At 34.3% G+C, this 24,541-nt stretch overlaps 2 protein-coding genes across 5 annotated transcripts in view; one reads left to right on the top strand and one right to left on the bottom strand.

Annotated features, from left to right (window-relative positions):
• The window catches only part of rxraa (retinoid X receptor, alpha a), a 346,336-nt gene extending 341,760 nt beyond the window's left edge, over positions 1-4,576 (bottom strand). For all 3 annotated transcript variants that reach the window (XM_087299853.1, XM_087299855.1, XM_087299857.1), the window contains exon 1: positions 4,470-4,576. The gene's annotated coding sequence lies outside the window, so the exon portion shown is untranslated. The remainder of the gene's footprint in view (positions 1-4,469) is intronic.
• A 3,872-nt stretch (positions 4,577-8,448) lies between these two features.
• gsna (gelsolin a) overlaps positions 8,449-24,541 on the top strand; it is a 30,240-nt gene continuing 14,147 nt past the window's right edge. The window contains 6 exon segments of one of the 2 annotated variants that reach the window (NM_001012312.2): positions 8,449-8,552; positions 20,049-20,246; positions 20,370-20,524; positions 22,456-22,617; positions 22,705-22,854; positions 22,934-23,023. In NM_001012312.2, the coding sequence (NP_001012312.2) occupies positions 20,054-20,246; positions 20,370-20,524; positions 22,456-22,617; positions 22,705-22,854; positions 22,934-23,023 (750 nt within the window). In that variant the 5' untranslated portion in view covers positions 8,449-8,552; positions 20,049-20,053. 2 annotated transcript variants of the gene reach the window in all.

Below are 24,541 nucleotides of genomic sequence, written 5' to 3'. Positions count from 1 at the left end.
GGCAAATCTGACAGACAATAAGGCGACAGCGGCGCTGCATTTCACAAAGAGGCTCTTTCAGATCCCCTTCATTTTCCCGCTGTTTTCAACAGCAGTTTTGAAGCTGTCTGTCATGACTTTGGCGCCACAGTGCGGTAACTGGAGCCAGAGCTTCATTGGGGAAGAGTACAACGTCTAAATAATTATACGCCGTACCAAACGCATAATGAATTCAGCAGGACCAGGACCAGACGATAATGCATATCTATAATATTTTATAGCTTCTTCTGTAAATACTTTACCCATATGTCTTTGCGGTTCATATTATTTATGGGCTCAGCTCAAGTTGGTTGAATGGAAATTTATTTTTGGTTCGGAATACAGTTATTATTTATGTCATGAAATTTCATCACACACTGCCAATTTACAATAAAATAAATAAAAACGAAAAAAAAAAAAACTTTCAACTACAAGCTATTATTTGTTACTATATAAAGCTAAAACCAGAGAACCATTAACTTTTTAATTTTGTATGGAAAATATTTTATTTACAAACAAAAATTTTCGAATTCGCAGCCATTTCACATTTTTAATTGAAACTGATGTTTTTATTAAATCTCTTAGACTGGTTAAAATCAAGAAAAAAGTGATAGTTTCTTGGATTAATATGATAATTATTTTGAAAATATCACAGATACATAAGTCCTTCTTTCCTTTTGCTGCATTTGTGTTATTTATGTATGTCTGTTTAATTTCTTATCTTTTTTTACTGTTTTATGTGTGTTTATAATATTGTTTAACCTGATCTGTTAATTTATTATCATTGTTGGTATCATTGTCTTTTTGTTTAAGATGGAATTTTGTACGTTTGTTATTGAAGTCAATAAAAAAGAAAAAATAATAATAATAAATCTACACTACTGGTCAAAAGTTAAGAGAAAGTTTTTTTCATATTTTTTTCTGTTTATAAAGGCGGCAAAAAATGTAAATTGTTAAATATTTATAAAAAAAAAATATCTGCTTTTCTTATTGTATGTAGTTTCAAATGAAAGTATTACACCAGTCATTGTTGCTTTTATTATTAACACCATTAATAATAATAACAATAATAATAATAATTATTATTATTATTATTATTATTATTATTATTATTATTATTATTTCACTAAAAAAATCACTGGAATAAATTAGTAAAGTAAATGATAAACTATTTTTGAATTGTCATTTTATAGTGCAATAACATTTCACAATTTTACAATTTTTACTGTATTTTTGATTAAATAAATGCAGCCTTGATGAACAGGACAAGCTTATTTTAAAACATTCCAAAATCCTAATAATCCCAAACTTTTGACCGGTAGTGTATATTTTTTGGAAGAACTGAGTCTCATACATTTAAACATATAAGTTTGAGAAGTAGGATACAATTATGAATATATATACCCAAAGTCATGTCATCTAAAGTTTTATTTAGTAATAATTTTCACTTGACAACTCATCTTCTTTAAATACGCAAATGTCCTAGATTGTTGGTTTTATCAATCCAAATATTCAGAAAACATGACATTATTAGTTATTTTCTCATAGAAGATTTATTTTTTAAATGTTCTTCTTGACTGTCTGAATGCTAAAATAAAAAAGGTTTAATTCTGCGTCTTTTATGTATGCCAAACATTTGATTGAATCTTAATGCAATTAATTGTCTCATTTTGTTTGTATATTTTATTTGTCTTTGTATAAAATTAGTTTAGTACTTAATTATTTTCTTTTTTTTATTGAAATTTTTTTTTATAATACATGTATCTTACGCAATTGCTCAAAACATACTGTTTTATACTTGAGTTATCATATTTGTTTATCTTTTTTCAACCATTGGTCTTCATAATCAAGGTTTAATAGCTTTTTTATTTAGAAAAAGTTTTTTGTGCCATTTAATAGGTCACCGATTCTACTTATGAAAGTATATTTATATTTTAAAAAGTCTAACATTTAAGAAAACTGTTCCAATACATTTTTATTTACTCAAATCACTTTTGTGTTAATGTGTATGTAGCTATATATAATAGGCTACTGTCATACTAATATGTGTATACTGTCATACAATATTATTCAGAAGCATGTTTATTTATAAGCTCCTCGGTTCTAAACATGTCGGGGCTAAATAATTAATTGGTTGACTCCATGAACGCTCCGAATGAGTCGTTACATGAATCATTAAGCCACTTTATTTTAAGATTCGGTCCATAATATGATTCATTACAGCGTGTCACGGTCATCAAAGGTCGCAGTTCTTTGACAATCAACTTCTCTACAGTGATACATAGACTATAAGCGACTTTTGCCAAGAAGACTGGCTTATATTAGAGTAGATTTGATGTCCCATTCAACGTCAAACACAAACGAAAGACATTCATGATAGTCGGGTTCATAGCCGAGGTCGGGGATCAAAAGTTCAGTCACTCAGTTTGACAGAAAAATATCAGTGAATGTCCCCATCTAGTGGCTAAAGACAAAACAACAACACTGAAAAATAAATGATGTCTGCATTGAAAACAATTTATATGGGTTGAATTTAATTAAACAAATTAAGTTTAGTAATGTTCAATTCATAATATAATGTTTATGACTAATTAACTTAAAAATTGTAAATTCAAGGAATCATCTTTGAACAATTTTTTTTAGTGAAGAGATGTAAGTGACAGTCAAAAAAAAGCCATTTCGTTCGGCTGAGTTTCTAATAACTAATTACTTTAATCAAACAATTAATAATAAAAAGTGTCCAATAAGCATTATAGCATAGCTGCAACCACAGCAGATATAAAATTTGCTGACTTTTTAAATTACTCCCACCATTAATATATTAATGATAAGTTATTCTCCCCCCAGCTGCTGCCAAAGGGAGACTATATTAATATTGGAAAAGAAATTCATATCAATAATACAAATTACAAGGTGTATTGGACTTGTTCCAACATCTACAAAAGTCCTTTCCTCTAATTATTTTTCTTTAATCAATAGCTCAGATTAACATAAAATTTTATTTTTGTTCTCCCAACAACTTTTTGGTGAAGGTGAACCTGAAATCATCACAAATTCCTAAATTTATTTTTATATGTGTTTTAAAGATAAGTATAAATAGTATTCCAATATTATAATACAATACTAGGGCTGCACAGTATATTATTTCATCTCAGATATCACAATGTAATCATTTGCAATAGTCACATCACAGGATATGCAATGCTGAGATTGTACTAGAATTTATCATTTGCACATGGTTTTGATGCCTATGATTGTTTAATGACTTTAAAAGCATTCAAGTATAAGATATTGTACCACTAGTGACCTTAACTATTATTAATTTTATTGAATGACTTTTATTTTGATCATTTATTGTACTTGAATACTGTTACTCATGTACAGGCCACAGCAAAAATGTGTCTGGGGATTGGGAAATCCCCAAAAAGTTTACAAATTGTTTATTAGAGTTTATGGAGATGCAAATAGTAAACATTAATTCATCAATCTCTGACTAAACAAGTGCATAGAAATACTCACAACATGCAAAGACAGAAATGCACAGCAAATAGCACAGAACGAAAATGTGTTGGGGGACCATAAAATTTGTATAGATTGTTTATTCGATTTTATAGAGATAAAATCCCACTTCAGAATCATCCCAGATGATCTAATATTATAAATTCTTTCCAAATAGAAATATTAAATCATCTGGTGAGATTGTAATTATTTCTCAATACATATGACAAAATAAAAAAAAATATCACAATGTTAGAGTTTTCCAATATCGTGCAGCCTTAATACATAATATGTACCACTACACATTACACACTACACATACACATTAGGAACAACAGGTACACCTGTTCAACTTCATGTTAACACTATAATTGTATCAGTCAATCACATGACAGCATTTCACTGCTTTATAGTATGCAGACATTGTTAGGACAATATGCCATCAGAATGGGGTAGAAATGTGATTAAAAAGAATAGATGTTTGTTGGTGCCAGACAGGCTAGTTTATTATTTCAGAAACTGCAGATTTTATTGGTATTTCAACGCACAAATATCTCTAAGGTTCACAGATAATGGTCAGGAAAAAAAAGATTCAGTGAGCACCATTTCTCTGCCGAAAATGTCTCATTTATACCAAGGGTCAGAGAAGAATGGCCAGTCTGGTTTGAGAAGATAGAAAGAGGCAACTCTCAAATAACGACTTGCTACAACTGTGGTCAGCAAAAGAGCATTTGATTACTTAACACAACAAACACTGAAGCAGATGAGCTAAACTGCAGCAAAAATAGTGACAATCCTGTCAGCTCCAACCAGAAAACTGACGTTACAGTTAACACAGCCAAACAACAGAAGATTGGACAAAGCCTGGTCTCATGTGTCTGTTTAATTTGTGAATTCTGCACGGCAGGGTCAGAATTTAGCATCAACACCACAAAAGTATGGACCATTCCTACCTTGTATAAACGTTTCAGGCTGCTGGTGGTGTATGTGTGAAAGATATTTTTCTGTGCACCCAACTGGGCTCCTTAGTACCAAATGTGCGTCGTTCAAAACAATTACCAGCAAAACACTGCCACCTAGTGAGCTATGTTTCGCATGGTTACCATAGCTTCCTCCAAAATACAAGTTATTGCAGATATTATTGTTGCAGTAACGCTATTTTTATTGCTCACTTGAATGTTCGTGTTGCTTTCCAGTCTGTTTTTGCTTTGTTTTTTCAATAATTTTCAGTGATTCAATCTTTTGTGATATCTGGTCTCACAACTGGTGGTGTAATGGTGTGGGGATATTTTTTTCTAAAACACTTTGGGTTTCTAATAACAATTGTGAATATTTTAAATGGTGGGAATCTACATGGGTAATGTTGTTGGCCTTGTCTATATCATTTTAAGATTTTATGATTACTTCAAGCAGGATGTTGTGTCAAGTCATTCATTCAAGCAGGATGATGTGCCAAGTCATTCATTCATTCATTTTCTTTTCAGCTTAGTCCCTTTATTAATCTGGGGTCGTCACAGCGAAATGAACTGCCAACTTATCCAACATATGTTTTACACAGCGGATGCCCTTCCATCTGCAACCCATCACTGGAAAACACCCATACACATGCATGCACACACATACACTACGGACAATTTAGCTTACCCAATTCACCTATAGCACATGTCTTAGGAGTTATGGGGGAATCCAGAGCACTTGAAAGAAACCTACGTGAACACTGGGAGAACATGCAAACTCCACACAGAAATGCCAATTGACCCCGCCGAGGCTCGAACCAGCAACCTTCTTGCTGTGAAAGGATCATGCTACCCACTGCGCCACCGTGACGCTCATGTGCCGAGTCACAAAGCTCAAATCATCTGAAACTGGTTTCTAAGATATGACAATGAATTCAATCAATTCAATGCAATCCGCAGTCACCAAATCTCGATTCTCACACGCAATCAAGTCAATATGGATGTTTCCTGAGGAATGTATTGAATGTAGAAGCTCTACATTAATAGTACTATTTGAGTTACCTTTTTAAAAATGTCACTTTTTAGTCCAATTAATTTTGCTTTTAAAATTGCTAAATTAATATTAATGTAGTCACACTGAATTACACACTCAGTGAGAGAATATGGTCACTGCTGGAACAGACATAAACCACAATAGCAGAATAGAGCTTTACATTTCTGCAATGGAAGTATAATCTCAGCATTTTGAACTCTTCGAAAAAAATGAAAAGCAAATTGTCTCAATTTCAGATTTTACTTAACTAACAAGAGAAAATGGCACGAAACTTTTTTAATCTGTATATATGACATGTATAGCTCTGGGGTCAGCAGTACATTCTCAGAAGATGACATTATTCTAACTTACTGTTTTAATATGTTTTTTAAGGTAAATGAAGGTGTAGGATATATAGTGTGTAGTTAATTAAAGATTAACTCAAAGCAAGAGTAGAGAAAGTAACTTAAAAGTAACATTACACATTACAATAAAAAATTAACTGCAACTTAGTTACCCTTTTGGGGAGTTACTCAAATTGTAATGCTCTATTTTCAAAAGTAACTTTCCTCAACACTGCTGGTAAGCATATATTAGACTGTTGTGGAAAAAACAGCATATGCTGGTTAGGTAGGTTTTGAACAATTGCTGCTGGTTTAAATTGGCTTAAGCTGGTTCTTTGCTGTTCATGTTCTGGTCCTAAGATGTGCCTATCCAGCACATGACCAGAAATGAACATGCTTAAATCAGCTATTATTTTTTTAAAATCTACCCAGCAAATGCTGTCCTTGTCAACAGTCTAAATATTAAATAAATCCCCTATAACTACACTTACTGGCCACTTTATTAAGTACACTTTTTCAACTGCTTGTTAACACAAATGTCTACTTAGATAATGACATGGCAGCAACTCAATGCATTTAGGCATTTTACAGTAGACATGGTCAAGACTGTCTGCTGCAGTTCAAACTGAGCATCAAAATGGGGTAGAAATTATATTTAAGTGACTTTGAACATGGCATGATTATTATTGGTGCCAGATGGGCTGGTCTGAGTATTTAATAAACTGCAGATCTACTGGGATTTTCACACGCAACCATCTCTAGAGTTTACAGAGAATGGTCTGAAAAAGAGAAAAGAGAAAATGCAGTGAGTAGCAGTTCTGTGGGCGCAAATGCCTTGTTGATGCCAGAGGTCAAAGGTGAATTGCCAGTCTGATTCAAGCTAATAGAAAGACAACATTTACTCAAATAACCACTTGTTGCAACCGAGGTATGCAAAAGAGCATCTCTGAATGCACAACAAATCATCCTTGAGGCAAATGGGCTACAGCAGCAGAACACCACACAGGGTACCACTCCTACTGCAGCAACTGCATAATGCTATTATCTCTCAATATGGACCAAAATCTCTGAGGAGCAGGGGCGGACTGGCCATCTGGCAATTCTGGCAAATGCCAGAAGGGCCGGACCATTTTTTAAATGTGGGCCAGTCAGCTATTTTTACATTTTTTTATTTTTTTTATTTGTATTGTTTTTACATGCAGGCAGCTTTTATCTCTTGCAAGATGTAAGTATTATGATGATGATGATGATGATAGTAATAATAATAATAAATATTAAGCATTGGCCCAATCAGCAATGAATGGCTGGTTTCGAGATGGGCTGACCCAAAATCTGGCTAGAATGTCAAAAAAACAGTAAGTGCAACACAAGCTAATTGTCAGAAATGGACCATAAAAAAGGAAAGGAGGTGCCGAAAAGCTCAGAGAAAGCAAAAAAAAAAAAAAGAAAAAAGTAAAACTTTGCCGAAATGCATAAAATTAACAGAAATAGTCTTGAAAGAGGGCAGCGGAGGGGCGCAAGAAGATTGCTTTTTCGAGTCTCGGCTGGGTTAGTTGGTGTTTCTGTGTGGAGTTTGCATGTTCGCGTGGGTTTCCTCCTGGTTTCCCTCACAAGTCCAAACACGTGCTGTAGGTGAATTGGGTAGGCTTAATTGTCCGTAGTGCATGTATGTGAATGTGTGTGTATAGGGGTTTCAGTCACAGTGGGTTGCACTTTGGAGGGCATCTGCTGCGTAAAACTTATGCTGGACAAGTTGGCGGTTCATTCCGCTGTTGTGATTCCAGATTAATAAAGGGACTTAGCCGAAAAGAAAATGAATGAATGATCGCATATATAAATTCGATTTTGTTCCAGTCACATACATTTAATGTTTAAATATCTATTACATATATGGTACTGCTTATATTATTTCACCATCTGTACACCAAAATAAGTAGTGAATGTGCATGTTCGTGCATGGGGCTGTGTTGGTGTAGTAATGTGGGCTGGTGTGGCTACAGTGCCAGGGCTGATTTTTAGTCCCAGTCCGCCCCTGCTGAGGAGTATTTTCAGTACTTTGTTGAAACTATGCCACAAAGGATTAAGTCAGTTCTGATGGCAAAAGTGGATCCAACCCAGTACTACTAAGATGTACCTAATAAAGTGGCCCGTTTGTGTATTTTTTTTTTGAAAAGTCAAGGTGTGTACAGCTAAAGTAATAGCCTATAAATTATCTTTAAATTATCTGTCTTATAGCCTGCAGTACTATTTATGTTGAAAAATATTATTTAAATTATTTATTTATTTTGTAGCTATGACATTATTTAGTTACATTAATAATAACAACGTGTTGCCAGACATCACACGAGAACTGAATCACTGAAAATGACAGAAAAAAACAAGACTGGAAAATGACTGGAAAATGACACCCACGAGTAATAAATAGTTACAGGAACAACTTGTATTTGGAGCTGAAGGAAGCTATGGTTACCATGCTAAAGTTTAGAGAAGTTGTGAGCGTAGTATCCACGTGGTGCAGTAGGTGGCAGTGATTTGCCTTGTCCCGTTGTCAGATGGGAGTGGTTTAAATGCCAGGCAGGATCACCCCCCTATGAGGATTATTTGAGCAGTCTGTCTCAAACAGAGGGGTGTTGCCCTGTCCACGCGAAACGTTCTGCATTTGCTTTTCTCAATTACAGACAGACTCCAGTAATTCTACTTAAGGTAAGACTGCTATATTACACCTCTCTTTTACATTCAAGCAACCAGCAAAATTACCAAGTCAGCAATAACGTGACGGTTTACCCCACTGTAAACAACGCTGAAGTGTTACTTTCCACAAGCGTCTCTTTGTGCCTAATGTTTCCACAGGAGTGACACTTTCTAACGGGACACGCCAAAAACTCAAACTAAAATCGTTTCAGAATGTGTAGGCAGGCAGTGCATTATATTGAATAATTTTACCAATCTACTCAACTCGTATTAAGATTTGAAACAAAGCCATATATGGAAAGATTCAGAATTTCTGGATGCGCCTTTTAATAATGCGGTAAACGGGATGTCTGGAAGTGCGCAGTGAGCAGGATTGATCTGTCACATGCATTAAGAAGAGCAGGCCTATGTTATTGATATTTGGATCGATTTCTCCTTATCCTCAACCCATTCTCCTTAATGTTATTCTCAAAACACTTTATATAATGATAATAAAGCAGATGTTAAGACATTCATTTTGTATTTTTGTATTATTTACATGCTGTGGCTATTAGATCAACTTGTATATTTGAATGGTACTGTATGTCATGTGGTGTGTATTTCTACTTTTGATTACTCATCCTCAGCCCCTTGTGCATAATTATCACTTGTTACCATAGAAACACACACCCAACTGAGACAAACATTGGGTTTGTGGTAAAGATGCTGTAAAGAAGGAGGAAGCAACACAGGAAACACCTTCCGTGTTTGTGAAAAAACTACAGCAACATTCTATAAATTATCACAGAAATCATGTGTGTTATACTTGCATATATTTTATTAATGCACCTAACAAATCAGTGTTGTTGCTTTCTTTCATTTATAAAAAACAACCTTTTTCATAAAATGCAATCCTAACACACATTTACACACACAGAAACACACATAATAATAACATACTGGCATTTTTTCATGGGTGCTCTAATCCAAACACACCTAAACACACACTCATTGATAACATACTAGCATTTCCTCATTGTAGTTCTAAAAGACACCCATATATACACAGACCTAGTGATTAGAAGAATTACAGAGTCCAGTGAGAGTAACGTTTACTTTGTTTCTGCTGAAAGGAGAGAAGCTAGTCCTTAAAATACATAGTATTGTATTTACATTTATTTGTCATGCAAAGTGGCATGGTGGTTCAGTGGTGAGCACTGTTGTCGCACAGCGAAAAGGGCGCTGATTCAAGTCCCTTCTTCACCAGTTGGCATTTTGGTGTGGAGTTTGCATGTTCTCCCCATGTTCGCATGGGTTACATAATATTTTACTAGATATTTTTCAAGATACTAGTATTTAGCTTAAAGTGCAATTTAAAGACCTACAGTTGAAGTAGGGCGAGGCAGTGGCGCAGTAGGTAGTGCTGTCGCCTCACAGCAAGAAGGTCACTGGTTTGAACCTCGGCTCAGTTGGCATTTCTGTGTGTAAACCCTGGATTAATAAAGGGACTAAGCGGACAAGAAAATGAATGAATGAATGACAGTTGAAGTCAGAACTATTAGCCCCCCTTTGATTTTCTTTTTTAAATATTTCACAAATGATGTTTAACAGAGTAAGGAAACCTGCCTAGTTAACCTAATTAACCTAGTTAAGCCTTTAAATGTCACTTTAAACTGTATAGAGGTGTCTTGAAAAATATGTTGTAAAATATTATTTACTTTCATCATAGTAAAGATAAACTAAATCAGTTATTACAAATAAGCTAATAAAACTATTATGTTTAGAGTTGTGTTGAGAATCTTCTCTCTGTTAAACAGAAATTGGGGGTAAAAATAAACAGGGGGCGCTGGTGCTAATAATCCAGGGGGGTTAAAAAAAGCAAATAAGGCTAAAAAGGTAAGTCATTATACAGTTATAGTGGTGTGTTTTGTAGACTATCGAAAAAATGCTATAGAGGGCTAACAAGTTTGACCTTAAAATTTATTCTTTCATTTTCCTTCATCCTAGTCTCTATTTCAGAGGTCGCCAACTATTCCAACTATTCTGGGTTGTGGTTGAAAGGACATCTGCTGTGCACATGCCGGAAAAGTTGATGGTTCATTACGCTTCGATGACCTATCTGAGTCGATGATAAATCAGAGTCGAAGGAAAATGAATGAATGAATGAATTAATTAATTAATTAATTAATGTTTTTTTAATAAATGAAACAAGTAAGATTTTCTTCTGAAGTAAAAAAAAATATTTAAGAAATACTGCAAAAACGACCTTACTCCGTTAAATATTGCTTCAAAAAATTTATGAAAAGAACAAAAAATATTGCACAGGAGGACTAATAATAGCCCTCATCTGTATGTAAACATCTGCAGTAATATATTTAAAGGCTTAGATCAACAAAAAATGAAAATTCTGGTATTAATTATTCACCCTCATTTTGATTCAATCCCCTGAGACCTTTATCCTCAGTACACAAATTAAGATTTTTTAGATTAAATCTGTGCGCTATCTGTCCCTCCATAAACAGCAAGAGTCCTGATATGTTCAAAGTCTAAGAAGCCAAAATCACAGTCAAAACAGTTGAACAACTGAGATGGAATGTTTTGACTGTGTTTGTTTTTCTTGAACATCTCATGACCCTTGCTTTTTATGAAGAATCTAATTTAATCTAAAACATTTCAAATTGTGTTTTGAAAATAAACAAACGTTTTTTTTTTTTTTAATTATGCTGAAATTTGTATGCGTCACCAATAAGTTAAACAAGGAAGTATCAGCCATAACAATGTAAGAGAAACAGTCAGACAATCTTTATGGCTCAGACTTTGAACTCTTGCATGTTCCTCTTTATACCAAATTGCAGTTCTCAAAGTTCTATGATTGTAATACAGGGCTTGCCTATAAAACTTTGCATATGCAGTCGCTGGTTAAGCTGTTTTCTTTTTGAGTAAACACAGGGTGCAGTCAAGGGCTTAGACAGTGCTTTGAATCAGTGGAGACTCCATGCTAAGATATTATCTCAGGAACTTTGGTGCTTGTTAAAAGGTGTTGGAAGAAATGCATAGTTGGAAAGTTGGAGTCACTCTGGTAGTTCCTCCACCCCAGGCATTTCTCCAGGAAAAAAGGAAGATGATTTAGTCTGTTATTCCAGACTGAGGATTATGTCAAAACACATGAATTATTTTACACACAGTATTTAAGTTAAATTCTTATTAGAAGCACAGGCGAGGCATTTAGCAGATTAAGAACCTATCCAGTTAAGAGGGAACTTTCTCAAATATTCCTCACAGTTATGAACATTGCCACTAACATTTACAGAACATTTTAACTGAAGTGATGTTTTGTTTGATATTTACCACAAAAACACAATTTACAGATTAACATTTTTTTTTCTTAAATGTTTTGTCTCACATGTTGTTGTTTTTTATTCAGACAACATAAAATGGTAAGATTGAATGTTCCATTAAAGGGCCATGAAACCCTCCTCTTTCAAATCAAGTCAGTAAACAGAGGGAGGAGTGGGCTTGGCCGGCAGAGCAGGGGAAAAAGAGGGCAAACAACTGTCAGTTGGCCCACAAAATAGACACAAACTGTGAGGAGACACATGATTTCATAGTTTTTAAAGTTAAAATCCAAAGAAATAAACAATAAGTAATTTAATGTCCTGCTACATATAAAGATAATCATGTTTATATAAACACTGTAAATGAGGAGGACTTCTCTCCTCCTCATTCCCTGGGTCTCAATGCAGACACAGTGGATAGCAGTGCAGCAGGTCTCTTGCCCTATCTAATTCAACCATTAGCCCTGCTGGTAATCTGGAGGATTTTAAACATACTGTAGGTGAACACAGCAGCACAGATATAGGTGATGTGTCTGAATGGTAACAAACTCAACTAATAAGAGACAAAGTCCGCCATTTTCCAGTTCTTGTACAGCTCTCTCGACATAAATGCTTGCTGCAAACCAACAGCTTGCTGTATCTGGCCTGACAGCATCGCGGAAAAAACATGCAACAAACCCTCTTGATCATGGAAACCAACACATATGACTCTTCATGAACGGCTAAATACTGCCTGCCGAGCGTGGATGCGGTCTCACAGCTTGGCAGGTCTGCCTTGCTTTCGGAAAGCACGTGTCAAGTCAAGAGTCATGAATAATTAAAAAGCAGGCTCTTCTCATAGGATAAGAAAACTCCACTATAAATAAAAACAAAGATAATAGCATACACAAGACGTGTCACTTGTATACTTGTATACTTGGTTTGTAGTGTATTATTATCAATGGTGGGCGAAGCAGTGGCGCAGTAGGTAGTGCTGTCGCCTCACAGCAAGAAGGTCGCTGGTTCGAGCCTCAGCTCAGTTGGTGTTTCTATGTGGAGTTTGCATGTTCTCCCTGCGTTCGCATGGGTTTTCTCCGGGTGTTCCAGTTTCCTACAGTCCAAAGACATGCGGTACAGGTGAATTGGGTAGGCTTAATTTTCCGTAGTGAATAAGTGTGTGTGTGTGTGTGTGTGTGAATGTGTGTGTAGATGAATCCCAAAGATGGGTTGTGGCTGGAAGGGCATCCCCTGCATAAAAACTTGCTGACTATGTTGGCGGTTCACTTCTCTGTGGCGACCCCGGATTAATAAAGGGACTAAGCCAACAAGAAAATGAATGAATAAATTATCAATGGCATTTTTTAGTGGGAACATTATCATTATCATTATTATTATTTTTATTAATAGTAGTAGTAGTAGTAGTAGTAGTAGTAAAAGTAGTAGTAGTATTGTTATTATATATTTATTTATTGAAAATATATATATTTGTATAAATATTTATAAAAAAAAATACAAAATGTTTTAAACATTTTGTACTAGCTGGGGATGCAGGTATTTACTTTCTATGTGACTTTTGAAACAAAATTAAATATGTCAAGGACTTTGTGTCCTCTTTGCTGTGATAACTTCAGCTGTTGACATTGGTTTATTGTTAGTGGACATTGTTCGAATGTAATCACATCTGAAGTTTCAAAAGTTTTGGTTGTAAAGTTTTAGAATTAAATCACTTTTAAAATGTGATCTATAATGTCTGGATAAAAACAAATAAATATAAGGATGGATGTATCATTACGAACAACATGTATTTATAAACTGCACAATTAGGAATTTCCAAAGATTCATTCATTCATTCATTTTCTTTTCGGCTTATTGCCTTTATTAATATGGGGTCGCCACAGCGGAATAAACCCATCACTGGGAAACATCCATACACACTCATACACTATGGACAATTTAGCTTACCCAATTCACCCATGTCTTTGGATTTGTGGGGGGAAACCGGAGCACCCGGAGGAAACCCAGGCCAACACGGGGAGAACATGCAAACTCCACACAGAAACGCCAACTGAACCAGCTGGGGCTCAAACCAGCGACCTTCTTGCTATGAGGCAATTGTGCAACCCACTACGCCACCGCGCTGCCCAATTTCAGAAGATGTAAGATATTAATATAGTAGATATTTAGCAGTCATACATCCTACAAACTCTGTTAACCCTTAAAGACCTAGAGGTATTTTGTGGGCACCTAATAGGCCTATATTATTATTTTTTTAAAAGCAGTTTTTATTTTTATTTTAGCAGTCAGCCTCAAGTGTCATATATCATTTTAAACAGGAGAACCTGAAGTTTCAATCTGTATCATTTAAAGGTCCAGTCTAAAAAATTTTTTGGTCCAAAAACATATGAACAGACAGAAAATATTCCAGAATTTTCCAGAAACGATTTTTTAAAAAGTGGCATTTTCTAGTTGTTACAAACAAAACCTTATGAAGTTTGTTTTTCTTTCTTTAGAAATACATGCTATGATGTTTTATACTTCCAAAATAAATTTTGTCTACATCCACCATTCCCTGAGCAAGTTATAGCAATTTATTTCAATGTTATTCCAAGGCGTTTTTCAATGGGGGAAAAAAATGCATTTATTTACTGACAATGTATTTGCCCAAAAGTTTTGGGAATGAACTAAACAGAAAAAAAAGTTACAAAATAACAGAACAGTGAAGCAATTTTGACTTTTTCCAAATAATATATTTTCAGTTACTATAAACAACACCACTTACAATGAACAAATAAAAAAATAAGAAAATAATAAATAATGCCTCAAAGTCCAAATAAACATGGTGCAAATCCTCAGGAAAAAAATAGATATAAATATTTACTATACTATAAATAGTTACATAACTAAACTAGATTCAATATGGACCATCCTTAGGTTTTATGTGCCAGCATGGACATGATTGTCTATGGATTTGGATATGGTTGTCTGCAATGCAGACAAACAGCCGCACCTTCATTTGCGTCTTTTGAAAACAGCAAGAGCAGCACTTCGTCTTTGCTGTGTCACTGTTTTGTCATGTTTCTGTGCAGATGTGCATGCAAAAGTACTTAGTATGAGAATTATTTCATGCAAAACTTTTTTTTTGCGTTTTATTTAGCCGCGCGTAAATGTATGCCTATCTCTCATTCCGTGTTGTTCAAAAAGCTCATTGTTGGTCCAGAAAGCGAAACCTATGCTTATTGGTTGTGATATAGCGAGTTTGAACCAATCTGGGCATGGAGGAGGGACAATGCATCAATGTATCATATCTGGTTTGTTCGGAGACACAGTGACGAGCGTTTCTTTGTCAAATCAGCGTTGTCAAATTTTGATGACGTAACCGCACTGATTCCGGAGCCTCTGAAAGTCCGCGAATGTACTATGTTACAGCGCTGGAAAGCTGAGATTCTCTTCTTTATGCCAATCTTTGAATTGTATGAATCGGATCAGCGGATCAAAAGTTATTAAACATTTTAGAGCAATACTTATTTTTAGCCGCGGGCGGCTGTCTCGGTCTTTAAGGGTTAAGGCCTATTTAATGACTGTACAAAGGCACTTCCCAGAAACATCTCCCTCCCTTTTTGACCCGTAAGCAAATGTCACATGACCCAGGCTATTTATAGTCCCCTGTGGGCCAGCAGACAGGCAGCAACCTCATCAGTACTGTACATCACACAAGATGATGATGCTGTGTGTTTAGTTCAGAATAGCCTGATGTATGCTAAATATTTCATGCAAGTCTCGAGAGAATAAACTGGGGCAATAAATAACAGACTGCGTACTGTTTAATTAGCCTTTCTGTCACACTAAAGCTTGTGTTCAAAAGAGCTTTCAGATGAGTCAATGTCCCTTTATGTACTTAGGCAGATCTTTGGAAATCAGTTCCAGATCACAAGGCGTCCACTTTAGTTTACATGCTGATAGCACAACGGCTGAAGTGGAGCAAATGAAAGCGGGATGTTTGTTCAATATCGGGTTCATTATCAACACTTGTTTCACAGCGTGCCTGTGTCTGGCCTAAAATAGATGCCTGATTGTGAAGCATATGTTGTCTGGGAGCAGTTTGGTCTAATATAGGTGGTGTCGGGGAATATGTGGTGACAACTGAAGTGCTTCTGCTGTATGTAATTGACAAGCTTGGTATGTTGTGTCATGAGTGTATAGAGGAAAAGACCTTATGATTTTGAAATATAGCTAATTTTATTTTTGTTCAATTCAAGCAAATTCATTTGAGTTTAGTCATACGAAATTGTACAACTTTAAAAAGGAGGCATGCCCCACCCCTAAATCCAGCTGTCATTGGGGGATAAGCAAATCATACTAAATTGTACAAATGAGATTGTACAAATTTATACGAATTAGTCACTAAATCAAAAAGTAACAAATTGCCATGAGATTACGTTGGATTGATCTATTTTATTCATGATTTATATGTAAAGATTTATTGACTGTATATACTGTATATTGACTATTTATAAGACCTGTGACGAGATGATGCCAACCATCAAAGACTTCGAGAACAACACATACACTTAATACACAAATACACTTCACCGAACATGTACACAGTGACATCACCTATACACTATACTTGCATGATAACTATGCTTGTATATAATATTATTAACTTTTAAAACCTATTATTTAATTGTTAATTAGTTATTAGTAATACGTTAGTCATTAGCAACTAATAAAGTTGTATGGTAACTAATAACTTTTATAATAACTAATAACGTTTTGATAATACAATAATGTGCACCTTCTGTAAAGCTGCTTTGAAACATCAACTGTTGTGAAAAGCACTTTACAAATAAGCTTGAATTGAAAATATAATTTAATGTCCCATAATTAATTTATTTTGAAAACCTGAGTCTGTATTCATTTATCAAGGCTGGATTTATTTGATAAATGTTACAGTGGATTAAATGCAGTAAAATAAGGTAGTTTTAGGTATAGTAATTTTAAATCGTTTTCTGTCATTAAAAAACAGTTTTATATTTCACAATTTCAAAGCTGAACTTGATCCTTCAGAAATCAGAGTTTTGTACTTAAAAAACATTTCTTGCATTGAAAACAGTTGGGCTGGTTAGTAATTGTGTACAAACCTAGATGCTTTTTGCACAAAATTATGAACAACCACAACTATTTAAAAGAAATGTTTTTTTAGGATTCCATGAAAAAACAACTTATTGCAATGTTTAAAAATAAGTTTAGTTTCTTATTAAGAAAATAGTTTTCTTATCTAATTAAATTAGGTTTAGTTTAAAATTTCTACTAGGTGTAACGGATCACAGCTGATGCTGGATTCGTATGGATCACAACCCATGATTTGGATCACACAACCTTCAGATTAAAACTTCTTTTTTGCTTTTAATCCTAAATTTGTACTGATCGCAGAGAGATCCTCTCTCACTTAATTTAAATCACACGTATGCAAGCATTTAGGCTTTCCTGTAATATTTAATGATGATGGAAGAAGTTGTGGTAGGTTATTCGGGAAGTGGTGGGTTTCTTAGGTTATTAAAGATGTTTTCTGTCACCACTTGTTTAGCCTGCATAAAAGGTAAGCTGCATGATTAATCATTAAAAGATCATGATCTCAACACCCACACAACATAAATTATAAATGATGGTGATTTGCATGTTTATTAATCCCTTGATTCGCTGCATTTGAATCTGTATTTGAAAAACGCAAAAATCAAGAAAGAGATTTAGTCTTTAGTCTTTTGAGTTAGTTATGAAACAGTCAAATAACACAGAAGTACTGGGATAACAGTTTATAGTTAATATTAAATCACTGATGTTTATGGTACAGATTAAAATCACTATCATATGCATTTAACTTGGTGCTCTAAAAATGTAAGTTGTAGGCAGCAATTACATTATTTAACTAATAAATGGCGACAACCAGCCATCAAAATATGCCACTGAATAATTTCTCAAAAATTACATATCTTGTAATAAAACATGATGTTTTATCAGTGAATAACTGAATCATTTATTGAAAATGAGACTAAAAATAAATATGGGTTGTACGAATTAAAATGTTAGATTTCCACATTTAGCGTTATCAGCAACAGTAGCAATAACAGTGAATTTTTCACAGTACTGAATAATTAACAATTTATAGTTATTCAGCTGATTATTTCTTCATTTTATTTATAATAAAATTACAGTTTCTAAGTTCTGCTTGTTAAAACCAAAAGTGTCTTGCAGTACTGTTTTTGTTACAAACGGAAAGCAAATTGTCTTTTTGGCTGATTCGAAAAATTGTCTGATCCATGACTAAAAAACCATAATGTGATCCGAACCGTGAAATTTGTCATCTGTTACACCACTAATTCGTAGACACCCCAAACTTGAATGTTTTATCTTTTTCATTTTCATAATGTATTATTAAACTGATCATTAAACTGGTATAGGTACGTAGATTACCATATTTGGAATTGTATGTACTTCTCATCCTTTCTTAGAATAATTAAAAGATCACCCTGTTTAGATTGTTTGACATTAGAGACTGTTTCTCTCCTCCAGTTTGCTGTTTCGTAATGTTAATAAATACTAAACCACAGCTACTTCAAGTTAATTGTGATGGATGAATGGTGAATATTGATCCTTTCTTAAACACAGCTGCTGCCTTGAATGAACACCATTTTTTTCTCTGTGGAATGTCTTGTGGTCCGTGAAAAGACTCACAATGCTACCGTCTCATTTCTGAATGACTCATGTCTAAACCATTCCAAACATCATCATGTCCCACCCCAAAAGTGGGCGTTCAGTTCAGCTGACACGCTCACTCTCTTTTAGGCCCTCGCCACATTAAGAGCTGGCGAGTGTTTATATGCGAGGGCCGGTATTATGACTGATCCAGTCAGGCTGTATCCACGATTGGCACTGTCACTCCAACAGCCTTAGTCACAGCGCTTCCTTTTCCTGCATCCAGTATATTGTCCATCACCGCAAAAGGAAACTCCCAACCACTGAATTTTTATAGTCAAGTTCACTGGGTGTAGTATGCAGTCAAATGTGCATTTCCATTATATATTTGGAATGTGAAAATAAAATAGTGAGGGAAGCTGTGTCCAAGAAGTCACAGAGTAAAATTTAACTACTGCTTTACTAGGATCTATTGGGATATTAAGGATAACAAGATGATTTTTCCAAAATTCGATGACATCTCAAAGACGCATTTATTAAAGTCAGCAATCACACTGGCACATTCACTTGCAAACAGTTGTAAGAACTTTAAGGGATAGTTCACCCAAAACTGATGCCTTGAACACTATAGAATATATTTTAAAGAGATAAATCTGTAAAACCTGTAATCAATGGCTTCCATAGTAAAAAAATAATAATAATACTGTGGAAGTTGATGGTTTTAGGTTTCTAGTTTTCTTTCTCCTAAAGGTTTGGAACCACTTGAAGGTAAATAAATCCTGAGTAAGTTTTCATTTTTGGGTGAACTGTCCCTTTAAAACACTATGCCATTTTCGGTTGTACAGAAAAAAGTGAGACCTAATCATTTGCAAAGGTAAAGGGTTTACTTTAGTATATACTCATGATAATCACAAGATGTGCTTTTGTAAAATAAAGATGACAAGCAATTTGCACTTTCTGCTGCCTCTTCTTTTCGGAATGGAATTTTATGACAAGAGCAGACATGAATTGTGTGTTTTCCCCAGGCAGTCTGGGTGCCTGGTCTTTACGTTTTCAGGTCCAATCGTAGTGCTGACATTTTTGACATCTACCAACCACAAAGTGTTGTAGTATATTAGTGGACCTAATATACTACAACACTTTGTGGTTAGTGGATGTGAAAAATGTCAGCACTACGATTGGTCAAAGTAAATTCTTTGTATACTGAAAATAGACATTGTGCTTTATATGTAGTTATTGTCAGATGTTAACAAAATATTTTAAATAAAGTGAAAAAAGAGATTTAGTCTTACATAACCTATTGAAGTCTATTAAAACATGTAAATTACATTCTTTTCATTATATAATCTGTTAATCTGCATTTGTCCAGTTAGTTAAGCTATTGCTGCAAATAGTAAAATAAAGACATTAACTCTGGGTTTATGAATTTATAGGGTGAATTAGCACTTCATGATCATGCAGTATTAGTTGTTATCGCTTAGCAGTACGATAACATTTTTAACTGTTTGTTTTGTTTCTCTAGACATTATGGTGTACCACCCTGAGTTTGAGCGAGCAGGCAAGGAGCCCGGCCTCCAGGTGTGGAGAATTGAGAAGTTTGATTTGGTTGCAGTTCCTGAGAATCTCTATGGAGGGTTCTACACCGGCGATGCTTATCTTGTCCTCAAAACTATCAAGCAAACCTCTGGCAACCTACAGTATGACCTCCACTTTTGGCTGGGTAAAAGAACAGTGCCTTGTTAAGGAGAAATTCAGAATTCTGCACATTTATTTTACTGCCATTCATACTAATTTCCAGCTAGAGGGTTGAGATGTTAAATGCTTCACCTTCTGTATACTGCAGGTGACTACTGCACGCAAGATGAGAGTGGGTCGGCAGCCATTTTTACAGTGCAAATGGATGACTATTTGGGTGGAAAGCCTATTCAGTACCGTGAAGTTCAAGGCCATGAGTCTAAATCTTTCCTGGGATATTTTAAGAAAGGACTGCAGTACATGGTGAGTAATTCATTCGTTTGCAGGACAAATGGAAAGTAACTCTGAAATTTGAAAAAGATAACAAATAAAATTGTCCACAATGTAAAACAGTAGAACTCATGCCAAAATAGGTTTATGTTTGTTTAAATAAAAAAAGTGTAACCATTTTTCCATCTTTTTTTTAGGGTTTATGATTCAGCTTGATATTTTACTCTGAATATTTACTCTATTTTACTTCACTATTTATTCTTCATCCTGTGGTTTCAAACCATTATGAATTTCTTTCTTCTGTTGATCATAAAATAAGATATTTAAAAAAGATGAAAACCTGTAAGCTTTGACATTCATTGTAGGAAAAGCAAATTCAATGGAAGTCTGTTGTTGCAGGTTTGGTCAAAACAGGTTTGGAACAAGTAAAGGACAAGTAAATGATAACAGAATTTTCAGTTTTGGTTGAACTAATGCTTCAAGTCACTTCAACTTACATCACGTTAAACTGACTTAAAGTAAATATTTAAGGCGGCAAAATGTTTTAGGTTTGTCTACTTTGAGGTTGGATTTATCAGGATTCCTTTTACAGTTTTGACATTGTGCTCAGAATTGTTCAAATAGCCATAAAAGATGACCTACTGACCTATTGATGTGTTGTTAAAGTCAGCAGACCAGTCAAATGTTGCAATTTGAAATTATAAGTTAGTTTTAAGGTGAACTAAGCATGGACTGGTATAAGATTCTGATGGCATGATAACCTATATATATATATATATATATATATATATATATATATATATATATATATATATATATATATATATATATATACATATATATATATATATATATATATATATATATATATATATATATATATATATATATATATATATATATATATATATATTAAACGTGTGGGTAAGAAACATGAACTTTTTTCCCCTTTGAACACAATATTATTTTATTTTGAGTAACTTTTAATATATTTTGAAACAGTAAACATCGGGATAAATAACTCAAATAAATCCTTGACCTCTGCTGTCTTCATTTTTTTTAAAACACAGAATTTTTTCACAAATTAAAACAGCATCTTTGGATATCTTTTCTGCTGGATCTTTTCTACTGTTGCCCAAAAAAAAAAAACGTAAATAAAAAAAAAACGTAAATAAAAAATCATACAGATACCTTTAAAACGGTATTGCAGAAAATTATGACGGTTTTAAAACCTTGACTATTCCAAACCGCTGTATACCTTGAAAACGGTTATCTTCTAATGCCTAAGATGAACAAATGTAAAAAATCTCAATGTTCTTTTAGCAGTCCTGATTCAAAGCCAAAGCATTTATGGTAATTTTTGGCCATCAGAGAAAAGGAATAAAAGCTGCTGCTCACTATTTTGTTTTACATTGTTTCATTTTGTGTTCAATATAAATTGTGCATTGAAAAGCACAGAAAAAGCTCTTTCATGCTCTCACCTATATAGATCTATATGAGAAATTGAAGAGATGAAATGATGCCAACCATCTTAGATCTTCAAGGACAAAAACACTAAATACCCAAATACACATCAATAAACATTTATTATACACTTAGACCTCACCATTTTGAATGACACTATATACTGTATAATTGCAGGTTAACTATGCTTATACAGTCCACACTATACACAACTCTTGACATTTTCAGATTTTGACAAATGTCATAATAATCTGCACCTTTTGTAAAGCTGCTTTGGAATGATATTTATTGTGAAAGGTGCAATAGAAGTAAACTTGACTTTAATATTAAATTGTTAGACCCTCCGCTCAGAGAAATCAGGAAAGTGGACAAAAAAAAAAAGAAAACAGATTTAAACATTTAGTTTAGGGTATCCAAAAATCTTAGTTGCAGCTGTGAATGAAAAGTAATCAATGAAATGGTTTATTTTTTTAATTATAGCCTTATCTGTTGTTTTTCAGCAAGGTGGAGTTGCATCTGGATTCAAGCATGTGGTCACCAATGAAGTTGTAATGCAGCGAGTGCTACAAGTCAAAGGTCGGCGAGTTGTCAGAGCTACAGAAGTGCCAGTCAGCTGGGACAGCTTTAACCAGGGAGACTGCTTCATTCTGGACTTGGGCAATGTGTGTATAATGTGTAAAGGCTGTGAAAGAGATGTAAAAAGGTCCAAATCTCCAAAATAATCTTGTTTGCTCTGGCTGTTTTTAAAGGAAATCTACCAGTGGTGTGGTTCCAAGAGTAACCGCTTTGAGAAGCTGAAAGCTACTCAGCTTGCAAAAGGCATTCGAGACAACGAACGTAGTGGACGTGCCCGTGTGTATGTTTGTGATGAAGGTGTGGAACGTGAGAAAATGTTGGAGGTAAAAACACCAAAAAACAATAGTGTTTAACATCAGCTAAGGAATATACTGAAAACATGGTTTATCTATGTGATGGCAGGTTCTAGGAGAAAAACCAGACTTGCCTGAAGGAGCATCTGATGATGTCAAGGCTGATGCCTCCAACAGAAAAATGGCCAAACTCTACAAGGTACCCACTGGAGCCTAATCAGACTAATGTGATAAATGTATTATGCTCACAGTAAATGCATTACATAAATAAATGTTTCTAAGTGTATAAAGGAAAAGTAATGATAATGAATGTCAACCCTGTTTATTTATTTATTTAAATGTTCTTGCTGTTTGAGTTTGTGCACCACTGTAGTATATTATATTTACCTCAGTATGTTTACCTAAAAGAATCAAGCACATGGATTGGGTAGAGTAGATGGTAGATATTTGATAGGCCAGTAGGAGTAAACTGAGGTGTTGAAATAGTCATGGGCATAGACCATTTTTTTTATTACTTCATTTTTTTAGAGTGTAACAAACTACAGTGAATGGCCCGAGCATTCATGTTTCTTGCTATGTTGTACAATAAATTTCCTGTCGTTTTCACAAAACCCTTGTATACCCCTAGAACACTTGGTACAGTACACAGTGCTTCCCACATATAAACTTTACTTAACCGAGCCGCCCAAATATTTTAACGGCCGCCCAAGTATATTTTGGGGTGACACATGAATAATACTTTTATTATCATCCTTTTAACCTTTTTTTAACTGCCCAAGAAAGCTAAACAATCCCGATCGATTGACCAGTGGAAAATCTTCTCTCGCTCTGCATGTTTCCTACTGCTGGTTCTGTGTGTCCGCGAGAATAATCAACACTCACACAATCTCACGTGCTCTGCAGACCCACAAAGACGCATCTTTTTTTTGCCAAAATGCATTCCTAGTTTCTGAATCTCCTAAAATGTCTGGGATTGGGCTTTTGCTTTCTAAACTTGCTGTTATTTGTATGCGCTTTTGCATGACTTTTTTACAGCTGACTGTGCATGCACATCTGCGAGAGAAACATTAAATGATTAGTTATTTAATAAACGACTCACGTAAACTTTACTATATACTCAGAGAGGACAAAATGACGTCTATACTGGCTGTAAAATATGTGTACACCATTAGAAATGGGCAATCAACAAATTTGCTTTATTTAAATAATCTAAATTTTTATTCTTGTAATTATATTTTAACAATATTGTCTGTTTTCATTCCTTTTTTTCTGTCATTTATTTCTCATTTGCTGTATATTTTATTAATTTAATAATGTTAATATATTACATACCTTACATGTACAGTTGAAGTCAGAAATATTAGCCCCTTTGATTTTTTTCTTCTCTTAAATATTTCCCAAATTATATTTTAAAAAAGCAAGTAAATTTTCACAGTATGTCTGATAATATTTTTTCTTCTGGAGAAAGTCTTATTTGTTTTATTTCGGCTTGAATAAAAGTTTATAATTTTTAAAAGCCATGTTAAGGTCAAAATTATTAGACCCTTTAAGCTTATTTCGAAATAGTAAAAAAAAAAATAATAATAATAATATATATATACACACACACACACACACACACACACCCACACACACACAAACACACACACACACACATGTAGGTAACTATTCTGTGCCATGGGTGTGTTTCAATCGGGCTGCCACCACAAGTATATTT

This window comes from Danio rerio, chromosome 21 (genome assembly GCF_052040795.2).
Source record: "Danio rerio strain M-AB ecotype USA chromosome 21, GRCz13ab, whole genome shotgun sequence".
In the NCBI taxonomy this organism is placed as follows: Eukaryota; Metazoa; Chordata; class Actinopteri; order Cypriniformes; family Danionidae; genus Danio; species Danio rerio.
The sequence above is the reverse complement of the archived record's forward strand: the minus strand, read 5'-3'. Positions and strand labels throughout refer to the sequence as shown.